Genomic DNA, 26,857 nt, shown 5'->3' with positions numbered 1-26,857 from the left:
ATTTTTAAGTATTTGTTACTGGGATGCTTAAAACGATTTAAAGGAAAGCATTTAAAATATTATAAGATGAATAAGTACACAAGATACTAAACAGTAGTACAAAGATGACATTAACCCAATGTTCATATCTTGTGTATAGAAAAAAACCGTGTGGCAGAGTTGCTTCATACTTCTTTTTTTTGTGTTTTTTTAACAGATCATAACTCTTTCTCCCTCTGAGGATACAAATCACATAGACTCACTGTCTACGTCATGCGATACAACCTCAGCAGACCCTCCTCATTTTAACATGAGAACATCTAACTTTGAAGTCTCTTTGCCTGATATGAACAATCTCCAAGTGTCTGAAGTCTCTAAGGTGAAGGGGGTTTTGGTAATTTTTTTTATTACAGTTCCTCTTATATTAACTTTTTGCTGTTGTTTTTAAAATTCCATGAGGGAATTTCATTGCCTGGATGATTAGATTCCCTCTATCTCCCTTTGTTTATTGTGGGTTTCTAATGTATGTATTCACACATTCCTGTGTGACAGATACACTTTATTTTTACATTGGTCTCTTTCTAGTAAATTGATTTGATTTTAGTGAAGGAGGATTTTAAATCAAGTATTTTACATACAGCAAGAATGCCTCTGACTAATGGCAAGATAAATGTATGAGTCTGAAGTTGCAGTGCTTAAAGAATACTTCTCATGTTCTTCATACTGATTTTAAAGGGCAATACGCTAACTAGGGTGTGGGTGTATGCATGTACTCTGAGACTTTTTTGAATGTGGGAAACTTTTGTACAGTTGTATTCATTGAACTTCATTCTTGCTTTTTAGCATACTGCCTGAATATTAAATGCCCAATTGTAGTATTAAGCTTCATTTAGACAAAAAGGGGTAAAAACCAATTCTGTGTAGCTCTCTAAAGCCAACCACACCCGAGACAAGAGTTTGGTTCTATATAGTTTTTTAGCCAATCTTCCTTATCAATGTTTCTAGCAGGGTTTATTTTTTCTTTTAGGCTCTTCTTCCATTTATGACTTTCTGAGTTCTTCTTCCTCCCTCCCTCTCTTTCTCGCACATTCATAAACACATGCACACATGCTAGAAAAGAAAAGGGAGAAAAATAAGTAATACATATAGTCTCCAGTTATTTCAATATTTTTGTTGTAGCATTATGACACAATGGAGTTGCCAGGCTTTCCTTGTTGTGGCTGAGTTGCGAATATCCTACAAAATAGGAGCATAAGTGAGGCAAGAGAAGTAAATAAATGGAGTTGAATTGTGCTGGCATTGGTCTTATTCCAACTAGATATAGTCAAAGAGCTTCTTTTGTAGAATATGACTACAGACTGCCTGATGCCAGTGTCACTGTATGTTTTTAGAATCCTATTAATAATTATTGATTTATAAATTCAGAGTATTTGACCACTATTCATAAATATCACTTGCTTCATGTTGGTCTGATTATTTGTTTTTTTAAACTAGCACTATGAAAATCCATGTAATTCATCAGTCCTCATGTCTGAAACAAGGTTGAAGGCATTCATATTGTAAAAAAAAAAAAAAGAGGAGGAGAAGGAAAAAAACACAGGTAAACTGTTGAACTAATGCACAGAATAGACTAGTCCTGAAACAGGTTTAACGTTTATGAAGCACATAACCAAACTGAAGGAGACTTGGAAACACAAGATAATAGTGGCATTTGACAAGCTTTATTTGAAAAGCTTTCTTAATGCTTTTTAACAAGTTTCTTGCTACCAGTGTACAGCATAGTTTCAAAACAATCTAGGGTCAACATATAAACAGAGCTAAAATGCCTGTTTACATGGGAAGTTTGATATTTAACTGCATACAAACAAAATAATTCTTCTAATGTTTAGTTGAGAGATGTTCAACTGCAAGTGTCAGACTAACCTAGTAAATACAAAGTTCCTCTTCCCCATTTCCTCTGTCTGTATTTTTCTCAGGAGTCCTGAAAGATCAGCAACACAGAGGAGTTGTTACTTTTTGGTACTCTGTGGGTGTATCTACACATGCGCTTTACTGCAAAGTTGAACAGTTAGCTCTGCCATAAAGTATCAATGTCTACATGTAAGCCAATATTAATTACACTTACAGCAGAGTAATTAAGGGCAATGAAACACAAGTGTAGATGGTGGCGGGGGCTGGCTGGAGCATGAGAGGGTACTGCTAAGTGCAGCAACTGCCTGCTGCATGACTGCACACTTTAGCACTCTTATGTCCCCACCAGCCACTCTGCTGCCTGACGCCACCACCTGGAGCCCAGGGCTGAACCCCTGAACCTACTGCTAGGGCTACTCTGCCCTGGCTTAAACTGCTGTTGTCCCAGGGCACATGTGTAGACACTGCACCCAGGAGCAGCTGACTCCGGCACAAGCTGCACCTGTTTATCACATCATATTAATTGCATATGTAGATGCACCCTGTAAGAAGTAGGCTAGGCATTTCACAAGCAAGTAAAGATGTGGAATCTTCCAGTCTCAGTTGTCATTTGTTGCATTGTTCTGAGCAACAAACAGTGGGATTAGTAACAAGAATGGAAGCTTTTTCTGAGTCCATGGTTCCCTTTAAAGATTCTTAATAACTCTGAAAGACCCAAAAAGTAGTTTGTGAGGCACAAAAGGTAGAGCTAGTATTAAAGAAACAACAAGATGGCACAATTTTGGAAAAAAATGAAATGCCTTTCTCTTTCTCATTAAAAGCAATGATTTGAACAGTCAGTACAACACTAAGAAATTAGAAGGCCAGAAGGCCATAATGGGGGAAGCTAAACAGTTCAGAAATTCAAATCTCTGTAACATTTATTTCCAAAGCTCCTATTGTTAGTATTTAAGCCCTTCAGATTTTGAAAGCTGATCTAAACTTAACTCTTTATAGTCTATTGCCTCTTTACACCTCTCCTTTCTTTTGTCTCTTGTTACTTCTTTTTTCCTTTCTCCATTCTCCCAATCCAGCTTGAAGCCACTCCTTTCCAGCAAGCATGCTGATATTTTCACAATCAAATTAATGGTCCATCTAGTGTAATACCCTATATCTGAATGTGGCAAAGGCCAGTTATTTCATCAGAGGAAAGCATACAGTGCATAAACTGTGCAATACTTGAGAGCAACATCTAATTTTCTTTTGGTTGTTCATTTCTACTTTTAAAAAAATTGATTCTTGAGCTGATTTCTTCTGGCCTGGGCCCAAAACCTTGCCTTTTCTTTTTTGTTTATAAAAAAAACAAACAACTAAGCCCACCATAGCTGGGCCCTGATGGCACTTTCTCCTGTCCTTTCTGATAGGAATGCTGAGAAAAAGCAGAATTTGTGTCATCCTGAATTTACAATAAGAACTGAGAAAGTCTGTTGTGAAAAGACAGCTATTGTCTTCAAATCCCATATAATGTGTTCCTCCAAATCAGTTATATAATGCATTATGGGACCACCCCTAACCAGAAGGAAATCTGGTTAGGTAGGCATAATATATTTAGTACAAGCAAGTACTAAATAAATGCACAGTGACTGAAGTTACTGAGCAGTAGTGCTGGCGAATGCCTTTCAGTGATGCTACTGCGCAGTAGCCTAAACTAGTCAACATCTTGTGTGGATAAGCCCAGTGTGATATTAAGATGCCCAACAGATGCTGATTTGTAAATACCCCAGTGTGGATGCAGAAGAGCAGGAAAAGTAAAGAGGACTGTAACTGAACTGATCTTGTTCAAACTAATGTTAGACTGGGATGGGAAGAAAGTGTCAGGAGAATGCAAGGGGCTTGGATCTGGACTGGGATCACTGAGAGAGATGATTTTATTCTAAGCATAAAAGGTTCAAAAGACAAAAAAAGGCTTTTGTCTTTCTAAACAGTGAAAGTGTAATCCCTATATTAATTTTGTAAAGTACTTTGGAATCCCTTTGAATGAAAAACATACTGATTATTATTCTTCATTACCAAAACTGGCATATGGTCTTTCAGGCAGGGTCTGTTCTTGAAATATATTCCGAAAAGATTCTAGCACTCTCTTGGACACTGAAAATGATAAATGGCGATAATCGTTAGACAATAACAGGAACCCTGTTCCTTTTCTGATAAAATACTTTCCTATTGCCCTGCCAAATATGTTGAAATCTGGTAGAAATAACTTGATGGGAACAAGCAAGTTTCTTTAAAATATCTTGATAAAGAGAATGGATTGTACAAATGTACACAATATTTCTGAACAAGAATATCTTAATTTTAGTCATCAATGATAACTATTGTCACTTTATAGTTTCACTACTTAACAAATGTTGTTAAATATCTTTCTATATATAAACTTTTCTGCTTATTAGCTGAAATCCCTTCTAAATGTACTGTTACATCTGAGACATGATTGCTGTTTAAATTCTCTCTCAGGCTGAAGCTGCACATGAAGAGGAGGATACTGCTGTACATGAAGATGACCTTTCTGGCTCTACAAATGAACTCCCAGTGGCATTTGAATGCAGTGATAGCCTTAGCCTGGATATAATAGAAACTGAAGAAAAAGGCAACAGACTAGAGCAATTTGCTCTTGCCAGGTGCTTGCATATTGTTGGAGTACATGAAGATCCTCTACTGCACAGATCAAAGATATAGACAAGGATTGCATTTTTTTAACATGCCTTCATAAAGTATATAACCCTACTAGCTATTTTGGCCAGAGCTGTGTTAAAGTTCCCTTGAGTTCATGACTGTTGAAAAAAACTTCATAACATCTTTCTGCTCAACTATATTTACTAAAACTCTAAAAACTGAAGCAAAACATCCTTTATAGCAGAAATTGAATGAGATTTATTAGGGGTGTGCAAAGCAGGCCGTATTTGATCAGGGACAGTGATTCAGTTCGTTGATTTGGATCGCTGTCCCTGATTTGATTAGGCTGAATCTGAATCTGAAGATTCGATGTGGATTCGGAGAATCAGCGATTTGGACATAGAAAAAACTTTTAAAGTTTTTTCTACATACCTTGAGGTAGCAGGCACAGCTTGTGAACACTGTGATGCTGGGGTGCATGGAGCATCCCACAGGTGTGCGGGGGGCCTCTACGTGTTCAGTGGCAAACCCAGAAATGGACCAGAAGTACTTCCAGTCGACTTCCTGATTTGCTGGGGAGCGTGCTGCAGGGACCCTCTGCACCTCCCCAGCTCAGTGATTGGCCACAGGGGTCCCCAGGTGCCCCCTTCAAACCCAGAAGGCACCAGTCATTGAGCCGGGTGAGGTGTTGGGGGACCCCCCAGCACTTTCCCTGGCAGAACCGGAAGTGGACCAGAACTGCTTCTGGTCCATTTCCGGGTTTGCTGCCAAGCGCACTGGCGAGCCCCCTGCACTCCTGTGGGATATTCTATGCGCCCCAGCATCACAGCACTCATGAGCCCCTGCTACCTAGATGTATGTAGAAAAAACATTTAAAGTGGTCTCTATGTCCGAATCTCCAAATCTTTCTGAATCTCTCTGAATCAATTCAGAGGGTTCTGATACAATTCAGAGAGTTTAAAGGGTCCTCTGATTCAATTTGGATTCAGAGATTCAGACACCGAATTGGGCCATATCTCTGCCAAATCGAATCACAGACTGAAGCTTCGCACAGCCCTAAGATTTATATATAATCTGTATAGTTCCAGTCACTGCATATTTCATTAAAAGCTGTGTTAAGCAAGCCTTATAAAAGGACAGTTATAATTAAAGGCTAGGGACAGAAATGACACATAAATCAGTATAAGTGATTGGAGACTGGTTCACATCTCTTAACACAACAGAAGTTCAGTGCACATAAACCACTTTCCAAATGGCCAAAGCCAGTTTAAGATAAACCTGGATGGATGTAGTATAAACTTACCTGATTTAGGTTAAATTGGTTTATTGAACTTCCATTCTAGATCCCCTCCAGATTCAAGTTAACTCATGGTCCCCCAGCACCTCAGGATGCTTTGCACCTCCCCTGCAAGCCACCCCTTGTAGGATGAGGAGGCTAGCGATGGCCCAAGCTTTCTGATCCAGCAGAGCAGGGAGGCATGCTCTAGCATTCCCAGTTTCTGGTCTGGGCCATTGCAAGTATGTGGCTGCATTTCTGGGATCAAAAGTGAAGTGTGTTCACTTGCTGATTGGTTCTATCTACACAGCTTAGACTGACCTGCAAAGATTGAACTTATTCAGCCTCAGGCTCTTTGACTGTACTTAGCCAAAGTGTGCATGGTAAACTACTCAAAGCTGAATCAGCAATATAACCTCAGCACTGATTTCTTGTGTGTCATGGGTAGGGGTCATGTCATATCTCTTTCTTCTTGGTACTCCCCTAAACGTGTGGCTGCTCTGTGAAGGGTTGCCTCATTGCGCACACTGGAAAATTTAAGGGCTTGGTATATGAACACTGCAGCTATCTAGAGGTGTGCACTTCAGACTGGATTGTGGCTGACCCTTGTGGAAAAGTTAGGAAGCAGAAGATCACACAGGAAGTCTGCCTTTCTCTTTGCTTGACCTGCATGTTGGGAAGCACAGGGATGTATCCCTCAATGTGCACACATCACTTCAAAGGGGGAGTACCCAGGAGCAAGTATTTTAGCACTCCATAGGAGAAGCAGCCATTAGCACATTACCCTGTTGTACCAGAGCATTCCAGGAAGAATTCTTTCTTGTAAGATTTTTTCTGAAAATTCCCCTGGGAAAATGGATGTCTACTATGTACCCACCATAGCTGGAAAACCAATTCTAAACTTACTACACTTTGTTATAGGTTTTTTATAGGCTGTACTAAGTTATATCTACACCAATTTGGTCAGAATACTCACAATGTACTTTTCCTCCATGACGCTGTTTGTCTGTGATCCAAAGGAAGAAATCTGGAATTTAAGCTATTCAAAGAATGCTGAGGGTGGAAACAGATTTTATAATGGGAAATATGTATGTGTGTTTTATTCTGTTGTTACTCAAAAATAGCTGTGCTGTATTTGCCCAGTTTTCTCAAATGTTTGGGTTTTTTGTCAGAGACCAAGCATGGACAGTTCAGTAAGCGATAGTTTCAGAAAGTTCTAAGCAGTTGAAAACAGGGAGTCAAATGGAAATAGACTTACATGGTTTATTTTCTCTTCTACAGTTTTAGTGAAGGCGACAGAAATGCCTCCCCTCCTCCGTCACCGTTCTTTTCTGCCATCCTTGCTGCATTTCAACCAGCTGCATGTGATGATGCAGAAGAAGCCTGGCGTAGTCATATGAACCAGCTCATGTGTGATTCTGATGGGTCCTGTGCAGTTTATACCTTTCATGTGTTCTCCTCCCTGTTTAAGGTAAGACAACATAACTTAAAACCAGTGAGTTTAGATAAATGTACTGACTCCCCAGCACATTATTTAGTCATAGTGGTGGTAGTAGTAATGGATTATCGTTTATGATTGTACTTGTAATTTTATGTATTGGAAAATTGCCTGGCCTCAGAATTGGCCACAGAATACACATTGTTGCATACATGTTCCTTGGACAGTTTTTCTTTTAAAAAATTACCTTACTTTAAAATATACTTATGAAGTTAACATTTATGAGATGTGAACCAAGTATTAAGGGATAATGATTCTTTAATTCTGCAAATATCCTGAAACCAAAGCTATAGGATGGTGACATGAACAATTTACAAGTGCTTGAATGTACCTTCTCACTCTTCAGTTTATGAGACAGTTTGACCTGCTTTCATTGAGTAGTAAACTCCCTCATGTTTCTTGTGGAATAACGCACATGGGCAATTGCCATAAGTTTAGTTGACATGTCATAAATTCGCAAGCTGGCTTACCTTGTGTTAAACTTGCTCATAGTCCCATACCTTGAGAGATGCAAAATGTCACATTCATATCAAATAGTGTTTAACTTCAAATACTAAAGAAAACTGTTCAAATGTAACCATGGCTATATGTTCTGTAGCTGATCACTTTAGCAGCTATGTGCTCATTTCAAACTGCCTCATATATTGCCCCACCAGTGCCAGAGCTCTGCTGACCCTTACTGAGTTCCTATATGCTTCAGTTCCCTTCTCTCTTCCATATTGGCAGCACAAAGCTCTGCATTATACCAAAAATAAACACACAAGCGTGGGGGGCAGAGAGCTATTACTTCAGCTCCCCTATGGATAATTTTTGTGACTAATTAATTTTTAAAAACTTTGCTTGCTTTTTTTAAAATTTTTGTAAGGTGGCAGCAGAATCTCCAGGTGGCCTGTACAGAATACAGGCTCCTTCATGTAGAATTTAGTTCCATTTGGCCATAGAGGACAAAGAACCTTGAATTTTCACATTTCAATATCATGACATGTCTGGCTACATGGCCATCGCCATATTATCTAGGGACTTTGACATGTGTTTTGTAGTAGATCCTTAAAATAAGTACTCATGCTTGGCTTCCTCTAGGCTCTGTCTCTGTTTCTTTGCTGCTACATATACTACATTCTGCTTTGAACACACTTATAGGTTCACTTTTCAAGCTTGGTCCTTGTTTAAGCACTTGCTGGAAAATAGTAATTTTAGGCACTTCAGCATTAATTTGTGTACCCAACTAGAGCACCCATGTTTGAAATTCAGTCCTGTGCTTTTTCATATTGCATATTTTAGTCTCTTCTTACCAAGTATGCCAGATGTAGAAGGTGATAGTGTAGATGTTTGACATACAGGTGCTAAAAAAGATTGACAGTATGCTAACATGAAAACTAAAATATTAATAAGGTTATGTTAACTGTGACCCTTAAAATTACAGTTAAGGGAACTGTTTGTCTCTAATTGCAGGCATTGTTACAATGATACAATGATTAGTAGTTTACATACTTTCTTGTGTATAATACTCAATGCCAAGTATACAGCATAGTTCCCAAATACAATGTTTAATTATTATAACAAAGTTTGGCTAACAGTATTTAACATGCAAGGTGATGTGTAATTTCAAAATGGTATTTCCAAGTTAGAGATTAAAAGAGCAACAGTATGTTTAACCTCTTAAGGTCAAAGCACAGGGGCATGTTCTTCCCCAAATCTTTTTTTCTTAAGTTCCTAATTTGTCTGCATTTGCAGTGTTTTTGCACAATAAAACTCTGCCACAGATCTGCTCACTTAAAAAGACTTTTGACTCAGGCCAACAGGAAGTTTCATAAACAAGTCCAAAGTGCTAGGCTTGCAGTCTGAAGAACTGCCAAAATATTTCTGTATGAAACAAAATTACTGTTTGGAGCAGCCTCTTAACCTAATATTTTATTTAGTGAAAGGACTTTATTTCCAGTAGCATCTGGAATCACAGCTACCACTAGTTGTTTGACTGTAGTGTTTGCCCACAGCACAAAATCATTATTTAAGATTCCTAGGGTTGTTGGTTGTAGCTATGTTGGTTTAGGATGTAGGCAGACAAGGTTCTTTGGGCAGACGTGATAGCTTTTATTTAACCAACTAAATAGTTGGAAAATTTGTTCTTTGCAAGCTTTTGAGCACAAACACCCTTCTTCAGGCATAGAAAGCGTCTGCTGGTGAAATGTGCATTCTCCTGGAAATTTTAATTTTTCAAAATTGTGAAGTATTTCCTCAGTAGAATGATGGAATCTCATTGGTTTCAAGGTAATCTTAGCTAAATTCCTGCTCTAAGATGAATCTTAGTATTTACGTTCATTCAGATCAAAGGCTGCAATGGATTTTAAGACTGACAAATGGGTTTATAATTGAGCTCCTTAATGTTTAATATGTTTGTTGTTGGCAATCATGTTTCTTTCCAGTTGAGGGAGGAGAATATCAGATCAAAAAAGGAAAACATTCTGAGAACACTTTTTTTCTATTTTTCTGTTAATACAAAATAAGCACAGATTTTATTGGCACGTATTTTTCATATATAATTGTAAAGTCAGTACTAGCTAACAACACTGTTTTCAGTAGTCCTTTTCTACTAACTATTATTAATTAGTCACTGGCTTGAGGCCCAGAGTGTGAGAGATTATAGGTCTCTTTTTCAATTGCTTATTCTGGCTGGTGTAACTTTGAGTATTCTCATTATCCATAAAATGTCTCACCCTTTTGGCCTCAGTGATGTACTGATGATATCTGTCAGTATAATTTTGATAATTATATCTGCATGATTGTATTAATTCATTTAAGTTTCAGGTATCAATTAAATGGAAATCACTTAAATAAGTAACAGCAGTAGCATGTTCCTTGAAGACTAGGACAAAGGGCTCTGCTGGGTTCAATGACTGCTAAGATATCAAACATCGTTGTAGGCAGTAGTTCCCAAATGCAATTTGATACTATTGGAACTTTCCCAAGCAGCAGAGATGCTCTAGCAATGGGGGGAGGGAGGGGGAAATTGCTTTCATAATTTTTTATGCTGCTGTTTGGTATTGGAACATTCTTTACAAATGGCCACTTGACTTTGGATACTAACAAAACAATACCCAAATGGGCAAAAAATCATGTGTTGATCAACACTGATGATAAGCAAGGTCAAGAAAAAGCTACAAGAAAAAGAATGATAAAAATGGTATTTCAGCAACAAATTGCAATTTCATTGTTAGATATGAATTTATAGCCATCCAGCTAGAGAAACTTCTAAGTACTGTGTCCAGCGTAATAATTATTGCCTCTCATCCCTCAGCAAACATTCTCTTCACCCTCATTTGTTGGATGAAGCAGGAATGTGTGCAATTCTGTTTACAAAGTTTATACTGGAGAAAAGTATATGATAAGAACTATTTTGTTTCACAGAATATTCAGAAAAGATTCTGCTTCCTAACTTGTGATGCTGCCAGTTACCTTGGAGACAATCTGCGAGGAATAGGCACAAAATTTGTGAGGTCTTCTCAGATGCTGACTTCATGTTCAGAATGCCCCACTCTTTTTGTAGATGCTGAAACAGTAAGTATATTCCTATAAATGATCATGAATAATCTGTCCATTGTGTGCCATATCAAGGAAACCAGGGTGACAAAAAGATTTTTGTTTGTTACAGTCATCTAGTCATCTTTGTTAGATTCATCTAGTCTTCTATAGATAAGTGTTAGAGGCATTCTCCAATTATCCCATCTCAAATCTTCTCTGAAGAGATTCCCTGTTTATCCTATTTCCAGCAGTTCAAGAATGTATTTATCAGGGGAACACCTGTCCATTTGGATTTCTTACTCATAGCCCTGATACCTCTAGTGATTATAATCTTTTTTTTTTTCTCTCTGTGGTCAACCAAACCTCCATTTATTCATGCTATTTTATTAGAGACTGGGTTGCTAGCATTTTTTTTAAATAAGATGCATTTAGGAGTTTGTTTCTTTATAGTAATACAGTACTATTGCTTGTTAGTCCTAGTCTCAAAGTGTTACTGATATAACTGTTGGTTATAAGTGTGACTTATTTTTACTAGTATATTTATATAAGCTTTAGTATAGATACACTTATACTAGTACAAGTCACCTTTACCCTTTTCCCATCCAGAACATAACTGCATCCAGTCTTAGAAGGAGTTACACCAATATTGGTATTATTAATCTCTTACAGTTTTCTAAATATAGAAGCCCTCACAAACCATGTTGAGGTTATTGGTTTTAAATCACTTACGAAGACCAGAGAATAAGAATGGCCAAACTCTGACTTTTAGATTTGGATTCATCACTGTTTAGCAAGGTTACATCCAAAGCTGAATTTTGTTGCAGTATGGTGTAGTATGGTGTTACTGTAAACATCTCATGAACTAAACTCATGATGTAGTAGAGTTGATTTCCACCTAATTATTTGCACAGCCCTTTTGGAGAACCTTGGAATATTCCACCATTATTGGATGTGATTTTTTTTCTCGCTCACTCAAAATTTTATTTATAATAGGTAAGCAAGTATGGAGGAACAGTAGAAGAGAACTTCGTTAGTATACACTCTGGTGAAACTCCAAATCCAGATAGCCATATTTCAGATTACATGTTAGATTTGAAATAATAACAACTTAATGGGCATCACATGCTTTGTTCCATTTGTAGCCCAAATGCACTGTCCACACCAGTGGTTCCTTGCTTCCTTCCCTACAAGCTCCCTGTTTCACAACCCTCTGCTCCCCTCCTAACATGCTTTCTTGGATATAACATGCACTGTTTTTCAAAAATCATCTCCTGGAAATTGGGGTGCACATTATAAGAAACACAATATGGTAATAAAGTTTCTGCAGCCTCATGGGGGCCCGGGGTGGCAAAAAAACACTATGTGTTCTACAGGGAGTACCACAGTGAACACACTGGCTCCCTAGCTGCTGCTGCTCAGTTACTTACTGCTACATACCAGTAATTTCAAAGAAGATTGTTTTTCCTTCGTTCTGCTATTCAAAGGAGGGGTGTGTATCTTTCTCAAGGGACGTTATATGCAAGAAAATATGATATTTCAGAGACTCCCTGCAACTCTTTTTTCCTCCTATGCCAGGGATCCCCCAGCCTCTCTCCACATCCAATATTTCTTTAGATGCTCTCATTCTCCTTTACCAAAGTCCACCATTCTTCCCTTCCCTCATTCCAGAAGCTCCATTTGCTCTCATACTAGAGTACTCTATTCTCCCCCTGACATATTCCAGAGGACCTGTGAGAGCCTCACTTTCCCCTGTATCTTCCTCCCCTCACCATTCTTAATTTCCTTCTTTCATTTCCCTTTCCCTTCAAGGAGAGAATATTATGAAATTATATTGGAAGGATACTCAGGGCTGAAGTGATGGGGACATAGTTGTCTTCAAACGTGTTAAAGGCTGCCATCAAATTCTACTTTGATCCCAGTCACAGAGATGGCTGAAGCCATTGGTTGTGATAGCCAAATGACGAGGGCTCCATATGACCCATTCATGTTTCATTTAAGTCAGTAAGTTACTGTCCACTGATGCCTAGAACATTACCTGAAACTGAAATTGGTCAGCTCTACATTCATTAGCTGCTAACCTAGAAGCAGCACAGCGAAGTTTCTGAAGCAGAGCTAATTGCCTCATTTGTAGTAGTGCACCAATGTGGCTACATTGCTTCTGATTCAGGAGCTAGTGCTGTTGTACTAATGGCTCTAATGGCTTTATACCCCATACTAGTCAGCTCTCACTCTGGCTCTGGTCATAACTCCAGCAACCAACCACTATCCACTGTGGATGGGATCAAAATAAAGTTCTGGTTCATATCAACAACTGGTTGCTGGAACTACTGACAAGATGGTGGCATAAGTGGTGCCCAACCTTTCAGGGCTGGATGAAGAGCATGGGGTCAGTCTGTGGGCTCAGTCCACCAGGCAGCTGGCAAGCAGGTTCAATGCACCACACAGCCCCACTCTGCACACCAGATCAGGCCCCAGCTCTGCATGCTATATTGGGCCTGCTGCCCCAGCCCTGCAGGCCAGCCCAAACTGGTACCTAGGACAATGTCATCTGGCCATGGGGCTTGGAAATTTCGTGATGTGGAAGTAATGGCAGCATTAATTGCCACCACTTCCCTGCTGCCAAATTTCCAGGTCTGTGGGGAGCCCCGTAGGCCAGATGACATGGCTGTGGGCCAGAGGCTGAGCACCATTGGTCTAACTGTTTGTTGTTTCAGAACTGTATTTTTAAACCTTAATTCCGCTAGGATTTGGCTGTCACCAGTACAGCTAGCATCATGATAAAGTGTCAGTATAACACTGTGATTGGCAATGGTACACCTTAAAGTGCTTTTTGCAGGGTCTATCATAGTTTCTACTTTACTGATATTCCTTAATAGTAGAATTCATTGGCTTTTTTTTATCATAATGTTTCCAGCTTCTCTCATGTGGCCTTCTTGAAAAGCTGAAATTCAGTGTTTTAGAACTACAGGAATATTTGGATACATACAACAACAGAAAAGAAGCAACTCTTTCAGTAAGCAGATATTTCTTTGCTTTATTGCCCAATGTATTCATATGTTAAAGCAGGGCTGTTCAACTTCTATGCAGCCAGTGGCTGAAAGCCCCATGGGCCACACCAGCAGGGGTTGTATCAGAGTGAGCCACAGGTCTCGTGGACCTCGTGCACATAGCTGTGACCCCCTCCTCCCCTTCCTGCTACACCTTGCACCCATGACCCCTTCCCATTGCTGCAGTGCATGCCTGTGCAGGCCATTCCTGCATACTTCCACACAATACACATACCCCTTCTTCTCTTCCCTGCCCCCCACTGTACCATGCATGCTGCCCCAGGCTCCCTCTTAACTCCTCAGGCCATGCCTGGGGTGGGGGGCAGACAGCAGGCAGAGCGCGGGGGAGCATGAAGAGTCCAGCTGCTATTGGAGCAGGAATGATGGGGGCAGCAATGACAAGGCAGGAGCCCAGGGGCTGCAGCTTAACTCATCCTGGGCCAGAGGTAGTTTACAGCCTGCCAGCTAGATGGCCCTGTGTTAAAGCATTCTATTCTGCATTTTGATATGATATCTGTTTAAGTAACTATTTAAATATAAATATGGGATTCAAAAGTGCCTACTTGTATCTCCGTCTATTTTAGAAGTTACAACACAATAAAAACTATTTTATCTTGCTTCATTTCAACTATATTTGGATCTCTAGCTTTTCAAGCTCCTCCTGTCTTTTTAATAGTAATTAATGTATTTATTTGCTTTGTTTCTACAGTGTAAACCCTAATAGAACTCAGAAACATAGCTTTTTAACTCAATCCCTTAAGAAGCAGAATTTCGTAGATTATGTCCAGTCACCTAACATAACACATTTCTCAACCATTACATTGTGAGATTTAAAATTATCTTCTTTAAATCTAGCTAATCTAAAAAGATCTAACATTTTTTTTCCTTGGAAAACAGTGGCTTGCAAATTGCAAGGCAACGTTTGCTGGGGGCTCAAGAGATGGAGTTATTACTTGTCAGCCAGGGGATTCAGAAGAGAAGGTAATAAATGAGCAGTGCTATTTTATTTCCTCTAAAGTGCCATTCATGAATTATTTCTTGATTGCCTAGGACACTGTTATGCTTTCCTCCTTTATAGAGTTTGGGGACAGTCTTAATTCTTGCACTCATAAGACTGATATAATTACTGGCACAGGCCTTATCAGAGGGAAAGGATGTATGAGACTTTGGCATTATAACCTCTTTTGCACCACTGAGCAGAGCACAGCAAAACTGGGTACAGAAAGTACAGCAAACAGTTTCTTCAACACCACTGGAAGGGAAAATTGGAAAGTGTTGCACTTTTTTTTCTTTCCATTAAATAGAATGATCATGGCTAAGCTAGCAATGCATTTTTTTAGTTTTAGACCAAACATTCTGACTAGATGCTTACCTCTAAAAGACCAATTCCAATCTTCCTCACAAGAGAAACACAAGAAAAAAAGAATGATAAGACAAACTTAAGGAGTTGACCCTGCAGACAGAATGGAACTGGAACCTTCTCTTTCCCTGTGTTTTGTATATATTTTTAAAAATTAACGTTTTCAGAAGCTTTGCCGAGGTTTAGGCAGTTTTTCCTCAGACACATTTTTGTAGTTTTGTCCATTTTGTATCTTCATTCATTTTCTCTTTTTATTGATTCATTTTTCTCTCGCTCTTCCTCTTTTATCCTTTCTCATTACCCTCTGCTTTTGCTCTTTTTCACTTCATCTTCTTCCCCTTCTATCTTATTTCTTCTTTTTCTGTTCTGCCGTGATTTTTGCACATGTGGATTCGCCAAGCACATAGGAGCAGATTAAAACTACATTCAAGTTCTTTTATTTCAAAAGCCTTAGGCATTTCCCCTTATGTTTTGGCTGTCTTGACACTGTTTGAATTAAAGCCTATGGAAGGATCACAAGCAATGAAAAAGCTGTTCAGCCTCCTCCATTTACCACCTGTGCCAGCAAAATTGCATGAATACTTTGGTAATGCTGCATACACCTGCCGATTTTGGGACTATATTTAACAAAGCTACAAAGATTGGCCAGCTCTAAGGTCATACCTTGGCATATTGTAAGTAAGCTATGTGCAAAATTAAGAAAAAATACAGAGATCCAATTAATAAAACTGAATCCAAATATGAAATAAAATTCTGTGGAAAGTTATTTACTAGAGTATGCTCTATTAGTGTTTCCACCCTTCCCTCACATAAACGAAAGAGTAGGGCTGTGTGGAAGCTTCAGTCGCTGATTCGATTCAATGGAGAATTCAGCCCGATTCACCGGCTGAATCTCCAAATCTGAGTCAAATCAGGAGACCATTTAATCTCTCTGAATCGAATCAGAACCCTCTAAATCGATTTGGAGAGATTCAATGATTCGGACATAGACACAGCTTTAAATGTTTTTTCTACATACCTCCAGGTACCAGGTGGCTTGTGAATGCTGAGATGGTGGGGCAGATGGATCATCCCATGGGAGCGCGGGGAGGTCCCCAGCACGCTCAGCAGTGGGCCCAGAAGTGAACCAGAAGCACTTCTGGTCCACTTCCAGGTCCACCGCAGAGCGCCCAGGTGCCTCCTGGGTCTGGGGGATACCTGGGGACAACCTGTGTCTGATCACGGGGATGGAGGGGGGGAGTTCCTGCCTGCTTGGCACCAGACCCAGAAGTGGACCAGAACTACTTCTGGGTCTGCTGCCAAGCACACAGAGGGGCCCCTCCCCACACTCCTGTGGGATGCTCCATCCACCCCACCATCTCAGCATTCACAAGCTGCACCTGATACCTTGAGGTATGTGTCTACGGCTGAATCACTGATTCTCCGAATCAGCATCAAATCTTCAGATTTAGATTAGGCCGAATGGAAATGGGACAGTGATCCGAATCAACAAATCAAATCACTCTCCCCTGAATCGGGCCGAATCTGAATCAAATATGGCCCGCTTGACACACTCCTACTAAACAGTGTTTGAGAAAAATGCTCTTACACTGATGATCTGAGAGCTTACATGGTCTTAGTTCCTTTTCTCAAAAGTGTGATCCTTGATCCCATTTTACATCTTGTAACTTGTTACTCTTTAAAAAAGGAAATAAAGCAGTAGGGGACGCCAAATAATATAAAAATGAATTGGGATATGAATTGGGTACATATATTAAATGGCTAAACTATTTAAAGTTTGAATGTCATATTACTCTTGTGTTTTATTCACTTTAATTAGGTATTCTCTATTTCAGAGTTAATATGTGTGTATCTTGGGAATCCAGGGTTAGTCCATGAATTACTTAATACTCAGAATGAAAAGAAGGGTTTCTCACTGCTGTAGAAATCCCTATTCTTTGACCAATAATGTTCCCTCAGCACAACATTTATTATTTCTTGGCTGTTAACAGGATGGGAGGTCTTTTGATTTATATCAAAAGACCTGTGTGTACATACATACATATACATTTCTCTTCCCTATCCCAGTCATTTTTCCGTTTGGTCACAAAAAGACCTTTCTTTCCCAACGATCTCTCTTTTCTTTAGTCACTTAAAGTAAAATAGGAGCAGAGATCTAGGGAAATGTGTGCTGAGGAAGTGTCGTTAGCTAAAGTGACTGCTATAAGAAGTAATATATTTTCATGCATTTCCTCTGCTTCTCTGCTTGAGCTTGAAAGGATGTAACAACCCAGGCACACAGTGAAGAAGGTGAATTTGTACTTACGCACAGAGTAATTATTGGGAAGACTGTGTGTCCTGTAGGGGGAGCTGAAGAGGAAACTATATAAACTCTTTAATCCTTCTTGAAGATTAAACTCAGGGCCTGGTTGTTACTTGGGACTCACCTGACATACGAATACTGCTTAAATTAACCCTAACGATAATAGATGGAGTAGTAAGAAATGTCTCATTCTGCAGACAGTTAGATTCTCAGATGCATGTAACACCCTACCAGGAAAAACAAAAGTAGGAATGTGTATTCCTAGCCTGCTCTGCAGAGAAAAGACTATGGATGCTGACAGAGGTTCAGTTAAAGGCACTATGGGGTCTGATCTGCAATGCCAGCAATTGCATCTCCTCCCATGTCACACATGCATGGCAAGAAGTGCAACTGAAGAACCAGGAATCAGATTCTAATTGCTCCCTACAGCTGGTGCAGGGGGAGCCCAGGATCCTCCTCCACTGACAAGTAGCAAGCTGGCTGCCCAGTACTCCATGGCTCAGGACACCACCTGACTCGGAGCACCAGTATAGCGTTCCAATGTGCTCCTGTGGCTGGGATCATCAGTCAGCTGATCGGCGCTGGCCACACATTCAATTTAAGGTGCAACAAGAACCAACAACAAAGTTATTACATTTATTTTGTGTAATAACTTAGTGACTTATTCCCCCTTTTTGTGCTATTAATTACATGAATGTGTAGCCAGGTTACTATTTAAGATGTGATTAACTGGTCTTGGTCCCTTCTAAACAGGGAATTCTTTAACTAGTAGTCAAATTCTTCCGTTGCTTTCCCTGAGGAAGAGATGTCTTGAAGCTTATATTTTCCTTGACAGTGAATAGTGATAATTCAAATAAATATTGGCATCCTATAAAGCCATTTATTGTCCCTCATTTGAAGATGCAGGATCAGTGTATAACTTTCTCCCATTCTGCTTAGCCAAAGTATGTAGCTTTGAAATTGGAAAAGTAAGTGGAGTAAGTGTCCAAAACTGTTAAGTGGTTTTTGTAAGGTACTCAAGCTGTTAGCCAACCCAAACCAAATTGTACCCTACATGGGTTCACACTAGTGTTCCAGTTTGTACTTTGTGCTCCATGTAGCTTCAGGTTTAGCTATTTTATGTGAATCAGGCCTGCCAGTGAACCTAAAACTAGAAATCTAGCTACAGATTGACAGCAAGGCAAGGCAATATCAAGTCTCATTGTAAACTATGCAAAATGTGACTTCTAACTAACACTAATTAATTCTACTGGATTGGCCACATAAAGGTCCATGATATGGTTGTTACTAATGAATTATTAAGATCTAGAATTAAGTCTCAAATGCAGTAAAATTCATCACAAATCTAGAACCTGAACTGGGAATTAAGCCCTCCTTGCTACCTGGCTATAACTAGGTAGCAAGCCCCTGCAGAGAGGGAACAGGAAGGTATCCAATGTGCGACTATAGATTGAGCAGTTAGCACTATACCTGAACAACATCCATTTAATGCTGAAGGCTCATGTTTCAACAGTATTATCATACTGTGGAACTCTCCTATGTCCATAAAACCAACTTGAAAGCAGGTGCTAGGGGTGATCCCAGAACAGCCTGACCAGCGAACATCTGGCTCTGGAGTGAATCAGCGGACTTGGATGGGTAGGACATGCTCAGCAAGTACTGGCAACTGCAGTGATACAGACAAGCCCTGAGAGGCCATGTAAGTGTGATCATTCCACTTGAACAAGTTAAAGGGCAAGGATAGTTAAATGAAATCACAGGTAATATTTTCCCTCTCAGCTTCAAGATGAAGAGCTGAAATTGTTATCAAATTATAGGGTCAAATTAGCCATCTCATTAACCAGGGAGTTTAGAGAATATTTATTTAAAACTAGTATATTTTCTTTCAGTTTTTCACATGATGCAACTCCGTCTTTTCTTTTCTTTTTTTTTTCTTTTTTGCACACCTTTTTGGAAGCAGTGGAGAGAAGGCAGCTTTTCTGGAAAAGTAGACCATGGAGTTCACTTTTTTGCTGCTTTCCCCACTTTTTATGAAGTAAATTCCGTGGTAAATTTGTACACATTTATTCTGTCAGTTTTGTTTAAAAATGTAAAAAACTAGAGGTACATCAAAATTTGGAGAGGAGTAAGTTGCACACAAATAAACTTTGACAAATGCAGTCATGTGGTTCTGAATGTACTGATATAGTAACCTGTCTTATTTCTTCCTGTTTGATCTTATCTTTATTATACAAGGCTTGATTATGTAAACTGCATGGAATTTTACAGAAAATATTTTCTCTAGAAATGCTAGATATAGAAAAAATGTTGCAGAAATGTCAAAGGCTTAAAGTTAAACATTCCAAAAAAGCAATTTAGAGCTTAGTCTGTCATTTAATCATTGACTTATTCCATGGTGGACCAGGGTAACTTTTCTTCCATACATTCTTGAATACCAAAAGCTGAGGACACGGTTGAATTCCTTAGCTTTGGCAATGTCAAAGTAGTCCCATGGCACTATTTACTTAACATTGATGCATTTGTCTCCTTTGTTGAAATGGTAATATAAAACGTTTTAATAACAATTGGAAACATGCATTTATGTTGTGCACATGTGTGCTAACATCACATTGTAGCAAGTACTGGCAACTGCACACTGAGTATAAGATGTCAGTGTGTGGATTATATTTGCTAAACCAGCCACATGATGGTTTTATGATCCAATGGTGAAAGCTGTCTTAAAAAACTTTAGACAGATATACTAGTAAAAATGTCAGCTTTTTGGAAAACAAAGGGAGATAACCTCTCCTTTTGCAGGTTGGAAAAGTTTATTGCTGAAAAGTTAATCCTGTTGTCATTTAAGTAAACACTGGAGCAGGACATGCATTAACATTTTAATGGCTCCATCACACCTGAGAGTCAGTGAGAGGCGAGGGTAAAAAGGAGTATGGATCAGTTTGAACCTACAGAGTTGCCTGGAATTCAGATAAATCTTGAACTTCCTTTAAAGTTCAGTTTTTTTCCAAAAGGATTGTAATAGTCATAACTTAACACCTGTAATAGATTGTAACAGTCATGATTTCAAACAGATTTTTCATTTTTAAAATGCCAAATTATTAAGCTGTAGGCCATAGGGCACCCGATAGAAATAAGTTTTATCTTTAACTTCCATATAACACAACTATTTGCTTCAGTTCTGTTGAAAATTAAAAGTACTATATAATTGTTCCTAGTATTTCTGTTGCATAAGCTCTATAATAAGAGACCAACCTTAGACAAATTCTTGATTTTAAGAATCCTGAAGCAATAAAAACTTGGGTGTAACTTCCTTATTTTTGGAAACATGCCATGGGGAGAAATTAGAATTAACAAATCTAAAGATCTAACTTAGGACAGTTACGTTATAATTTGCCATTAGGATTAAAGCTTGGTTTTAATAAGAATGCTGTGCATGTTGTGTGGGTGAACTGTTTTCAACCAATTAGCAGGTTGAGGCAAGCCATGCTAATACTGCTGACAGTTTGTGCTATTAAAGAAGGGCTGTGCTTCCTATTGCATGCATTAAACTGACACTATACTTTCTTTCCTTTCCTTTTTTCCTGTGCCATGCTTGCTGTATAGCAAATGGAATCTCTTGCAGTAAGTTGAAGTTCTTTCATACTTTGTCCATCTATAGATGGACTAATACACTCTGTTTTTACTGTTACTGTTTTATCTTAGCATGTTTTTCCTTTTCTTTTCAATTATTTTTCCTTAGCAAATTTGATTCAATATGTTTTTGCTAAAATAAGTGACTAAGTTGCATTTTATGTCACTTTTCTCTTCAAAGAGAAATGTAAAGGTGCAATTACAAAATTCTGGCGTTGTCATGGATTCATAGAAAAACAGGGCTGGAAGGTACCTCAGGTTATCTAGTCCAATGCCATGCTCAAGGCAGAATCAAACCTGTCTAAACTCATCCAAGTGTACCATTCTGAAGATGAATCAATCTTGTTAAATAAACAAGACTCAAACTGACTTTAAAACCAATACTGGAGTTCTGAAATAGTGATTATTTTAAACCTAGTGCTGTTAACATAAGTATATAGATATAATTTTAAACTATTTATATTTTGTTAATTTGAACCATTTTACCATCTTGTTAGTCTAAAAGCTACTCAGGAATAAAACAAAGTTAGCTGCTTGATAAGACAACCAACTGCAGAATAACTTAAAATTAAATTTAGTTCAATTTAGTTTTTTACTGTTTTCTTAATTTAATCTAGTAGCCAGCAGGGGAGAGGTTGAAGGATAAGTATATACCATATTGCCAACCTGAGAGCTTCAAAAGTCATTATGTTAAACTAGTGGAGGCCAACCTTTTTGGCAGGCATGCCACAAAGTTAGCTCTGCACGGTCCCCAAGTGCCACCCACTCAAATCTGCATACCCTGCCCAATATGTGGTTCTTCTTTCTGCTCCCTGCCCTGTGTGCTCCCTGTCCTATTTGCTCCTGTTTCTCTGCTACATTTCCAATCAGCCACATGCAATATACGAAGGCTGCCTATGCCACTTGTAGCATGCAAGCCACAGGTTGCCCACCGCGAGTTAGACCATAAAACATCATGTAAAATGTAAAAATGATTTTTAAAAGTGTTTTGTGGTTTTTGGCCTATCTTTTGATTTTTGAAGAGCTCCCTGACCATTCCATGTGTGTTTGTATGGGACAATTAGTTTTACCCACTCCTAAAATTAAGAAAAATTTCAACCAGTGCTTCAGGGTCCTTTGACCACAGATTAATTCTGCACCTATTCCCAGATCAATTCTGTCAGCAGTTCTGCCTACATATTAGTTTTGTCCCACAGCCTCAGCTCTGCTTTCTTCAGTCACACTCCAGGCTGCTGGCACTGAATTTATGACCCAGATACCTTGTACCGAGCGGACCCAAACCCTCAGACCAACCATGACCACTCCATTCGATAATAGGTGAATTTTATTGATACACCCTGATAGCAGATAAGAATAATGCAAACAATTCTATATCTACCAGGCCTAGAGCTTCAGAGTCAAGGTACGTCTGGCCAGTATGCAAGCTTCACTCTGAGGTTCTCCCTTGAATGTCAGCAGCCTGGGGGTCGGAGGCTAAGGCCCACTCTCTCCCAGTGGGGTGGGTGAGACAGGCTGGTTGTATACCCTCTGTCCATGATGTCCTCAGGTTCCCCTCTCAAGGGCCCTTTGCTGCTTTGAAATCCTTCCGTTTGTATTCCTTTTCCCTCAGTGATGACTTTTCATCTACAGGCATCGCTGACTGGCCTCCCTGTGGTCGTCATACTGTCCACGTTCTGTCCTGTCAGCATATTCCTTTGTTTCACAAACCCATCACATGCACACATCCTAATTTGGGCTTTTTCTAGGCCTCCTAATTTGGTCCATCTACCAAAGATGGAAATTCCAAGGTTCTGCAGTTGCGCACTGTAACCTGGTGCCACCTTATGTTATGGAACAGTGTGGTACATGTCTTTAATTTCCCAGCCTATGTGCTGCTTGCCTGTCTGACACAGTGGGCCTTGAGGAAACTTTGTCACAAAATAGGGTTTTTTTAGGACTCAATTAACCCTTGCCATTGCCCTGGACCATTGTTCTAACGCAATATCTATTTTACCTGTAAGCCGCTTTCTAAAAGCAAACCTCTAAATGCCATTTTCTAGCCATCACAGGCCTGAAATCAGGGCCAGATGTATCAGGGTCCTGTTCTCTGCTTTGCTGAGGAGGAAAAAAATGGGACAAAGCAGATCGACCTGTAGCTCGCAGGTCAGGAAAAGGAAACAGAGCTGGGTATATATATATCTACACTGCAGTGTAGACATTTATGCTATTCGCCACAGCCCCAAAATAGGCATTTCTGTTCCTGTGAGATACATAATCTGAAACTCCTGTTTAGGTTTAATCACTGAAAGGCATGACCTTACTGAATCCCAGAGAGGAGGAAGACAGGTAGCCACCTTCTGCTGTGGGTGTGCGAAGAGTAACGGTGTATGTAGGGGTGTGCAAAGTGGGCCCTATTCAATTCAGATTTGGATTCAGCCCGAATCAGGGACAGTGATTTGATTCATTGATTCGGATCGCTGTCCCCAATTCAATTTGGCTGAATCTGAAGATTCGATACTGATTCAAAGAATCAGCGATTCGGACATAGACACAGCTTTAAATGTTTTTTCTACATACCTCTAGGTAGCAGGTGGCTTGTGAACACTACGATGCTGGGGCGCACGGAGTGTTTCATAGTTTCATAGTCGGTAGGGTCGGAAGGGCCGATCAGAGCAGATCATCAAGTCCGACCCCCTGCCATGGGCTGGAAAGAATGCTGGGGTCAAACAACCCTGGCTAGGTTGAAGCCTCCTTTTGAAGACCCCTGGGGTAGAAATGGCAACCACTTCCTTTAGCCACCCTGCTATGAAGTAGTGCTTCCCGATGTCTAGCCTGAACCTATTCTCCATCAACTAATGGCCGTAATTCCTCATTACTCCCGGTAGTGCTCGGGGGAACAGGGACTCTCCCATAGCCTGCTGGTCCCCCTTGGCCAGTTTGTAGACAGCCACCAGATCCCCTCTCAGCCTTCTCTTGTGGAAACTGAATAGGTTCAGGTCCCGTAGCCTCCACTTGTAGGGCCTGCCTTGCTGCCCCCGATCGTGCGAGTGGCCTTCCTCTGGACCCTCTCCATGTTGTCCACATCCCTCCTGAAATGCGGTGCCCAGAACTGGACGCAGTACTCCAACTGCGGCCTGACCAGTGTCACGTAGAGGCGGAGGATCACCTCCTTGGACCTGCTTGTGATGCATCTGTGGATGCATGACAAGGTGCAGTTAGCCTTTCTGACTGCATCCCCACATTGGCAGCCCATGTTCATTTTGGAATCAATAATGAAACCAAGATCCTTTTCTGCCTCTGTGCTGACTAGGAGGGAGTTCCCCAGCCTGTATGTATGGTGCTGGTTCTTCTTCCCTAGGTGTAGTACCTTCCACTTGTCAGTACTGAATCCCATCTTATTCTCATCCACCCACCCCTGTAACCTGTCTAGATCTAGTTGCAGCTTGTCTCTCTCCTCCAGCGTGCCCACTTCTCCCCACATCTTAATGTCATCGCGAATTTGAACAAGGTGCTTTTCAACCCCTCGTCCAAGTCGCAGATGAAGATGTTGAACAGTGCAGGCCCGAGGATCAAGCCCTGGGGGACCCCACTGCCCACATCTCCCCAGGTCAAAAAAGACATATCCACCACTACTCTCTGGGTACAGCCCTCCAGCCAATTTGTGACCCATCTGACTGTGTAGGCATGAACGCCACAGTCACCTAATTTTTTAATGAGAATGGAATGAGAGACAGTGTCAAAAGCCTTCCTAAAATCCAGAAAGGCTACGTCCACCACAACACCTGTATCCAAGGATTTTGTGACATGGTCATAGAAGGCCACCAGGTTGGTCTGACAGGACCTGCCTCGAATGAACCCATGTTGGTTCCCCCTAAGCATAATCTCCCCTGCTGGTCCCTCTCAGATGTGCTCCTAGATAATTTTCTCAAAGAGCTTCCCCAAGACCAAGGTAAGACTAACAGACCTGTAGTTTCCTGGGTCCTCCTTCCTCCCTTTTTTGAAAATGGGACCACATTGCCCTTTTTCCAGTCCTCCAGCACCTCGCCAGAGCACCATGAGTGCTCGTAAAGCTGTGCCAGGGGTCACACAATGACCTCTGCTAATTCCGTCAGCACTCTGAGGTGGAGATCATCAGGACCTGCTGATACGTACATGTCTAGTCCCACCAGAAGTTCCATGACTAGGTCTTCACTGACCCTGGGCCTGGCAGCGCCTCCCCTGGGTCCGTCGGGGATCCCAGTGGGGATGGTGCCCCGGTCCTACTCAAAAAGATGGAGGCAAAGAAATCATTAAAGAGGTTAGTTTTGTCATCTGGTGTGACCACCGGATTTCCTAACATATCCTGCAGAGGCCCTACGTTAGCTGGTACCTTCTTTTTACCCCCTATGTATTTAAAAAAGGACTTCTTCTTATCCTTGATCTGGGTCGCTAGTCCCAGTTCCATCTCCACCTTAGCCTTCCTGACAGCCCTCCTACAGTCTTGAGCAATGGAGGTATAATCCTCCTTGGTGATGGCCTCTCCCTTCCATTGGGTGTATGCCTCCTTTTTAGCTTTGAGATGTTCCTGTATGCTTTTGGTGAGCCATGGGGCTTTTGAGCACTCTTGCCCCCTTTGATCCGCTTTGGGATTATCATCCTTTGGGCTTGGAGGATCATCTCCTTAAGGAACAACCACTCTTCCTGGACTCCCAACTCCCCTCCCCTCTGGGACCTCAGTGCTGCCCCACAGAAGCATGGGAGGCTCCCCAGCATGCTTGGCAGCAGACCCGGAAGTGGACCAGAAGCATTTCTGCCCACCTGCATCCCCTTGACTTGGTGACTGGTGCCTCCTGGGTCTGGGGGGGAGGCACCCAGGATCGCACCTGCAGCCAATTGCCGAGCCAGGGGGATGCCAGGGGGCCCCAGTGCACTCCCCAGAAGACCTGTAAGTGGACCAAAAGTACTTCTGGTCCACTTCCAGGTTCGCCACTGAGCAAATGCGGGTTCCCCCCGTGCTCCTGTGGGATGCTCCATGTGCCCCAGCATCACAGTGATTATGAGCTGCACTGGTATTTCAAGGTATGTAGAAAAAACTTTTAAAGCTGTGCCTATGTCTGAATCTCCGAATGCCCCTAGGAGCTGCTTGCTGCCAGAGTGGGCTCTACTACTGGACCCTGAGCAGGGACCATGTTCCCCTGCCCAAGCCTCCCACCAACTCCAAGATCATGATCAGGGAACAGGGACTGGGAGATCCTTATCTCCCAGCCCCCTGCTCTGCGATCAAGGAGCTGGGGGGAGCTGGGAGATCCTTATCTCCCCGTGCCAGCTCCATGGTCTGGGGCTGGTGCTGAGAGATCCTGATCCTGAGGGGAGGTGGCACAGCTGTGCCTGACTCCTGAAGCACCCCTGGTTGGCTACTCTTCCCTAGGAGGCAGAGAAGGGGAGGGGAGGGGAGGGGGGAAGGTAGCCATTTGGAGGTAAGTCTAAAATTGCCAGAGGGCTGGAATTTCTCATTGGCTCCTGTCTCAAACAAGACTGAGGGACTTATAAAGAAAGCAGGAGAGTTGGCAACACAGAATAATTTTTGTATTTTGGCATATTAAAAAACAAAAACGGCTAATATTGAACATTTTAGAAAACAAAATGCCTAATTTATTTTAATATAACATTTACTGATAATCACAGTGATACCAATTCAACAAATCACTTAAGTACCTATTTAGCAAGG

The 26,857-nt window shown here is 40.8% G+C and overlaps 1 protein-coding gene across 4 annotated transcripts in view; it reads left to right on the top strand.

Annotated features, from left to right (window-relative positions):
• Window positions 1-26,857, top strand: part of FRY (FRY microtubule binding protein) — a 447,808-nt gene that overhangs the window by 403,647 nt on the left and 17,304 nt on the right. For 3 of the 4 annotated variants that reach the window (XM_090027939.1, XM_090027916.1, XM_090027928.1), the window contains 7 exons: window positions 197-358; window positions 4,384-4,547; window positions 7,100-7,289; window positions 10,722-10,871; window positions 13,750-13,848; window positions 14,780-14,863; window positions 21,145-21,162. In XM_090027939.1, the coding sequence (XP_089884065.1) occupies window positions 197-358; window positions 4,384-4,547; window positions 7,100-7,289; window positions 10,722-10,871; window positions 13,750-13,848; window positions 14,780-14,863; window positions 21,145-21,162 (867 nt within the window). The remainder of the gene's footprint in view (window positions 1-196; window positions 359-4,383; window positions 4,548-7,099; window positions 7,290-10,721; window positions 10,872-13,749; window positions 13,849-14,779; window positions 14,864-21,144; window positions 21,163-26,857) is intronic. The other variant, XM_090027923.1, reaches the window with a different exon arrangement.

This window comes from Crocodylus siamensis, chromosome 1 (assembly GCF_052110815.1).
Source record: "Crocodylus siamensis isolate JL-2025a chromosome 1, ASM5211081v1, whole genome shotgun sequence".
NCBI classification, from domain to species: Eukaryota; Metazoa; Chordata; order Crocodylia; family Crocodylidae; genus Crocodylus; species Crocodylus siamensis.
The sequence above is the reverse complement of the archived record's forward strand: the minus strand, read 5'-3'. Positions and strand labels throughout refer to the sequence as shown.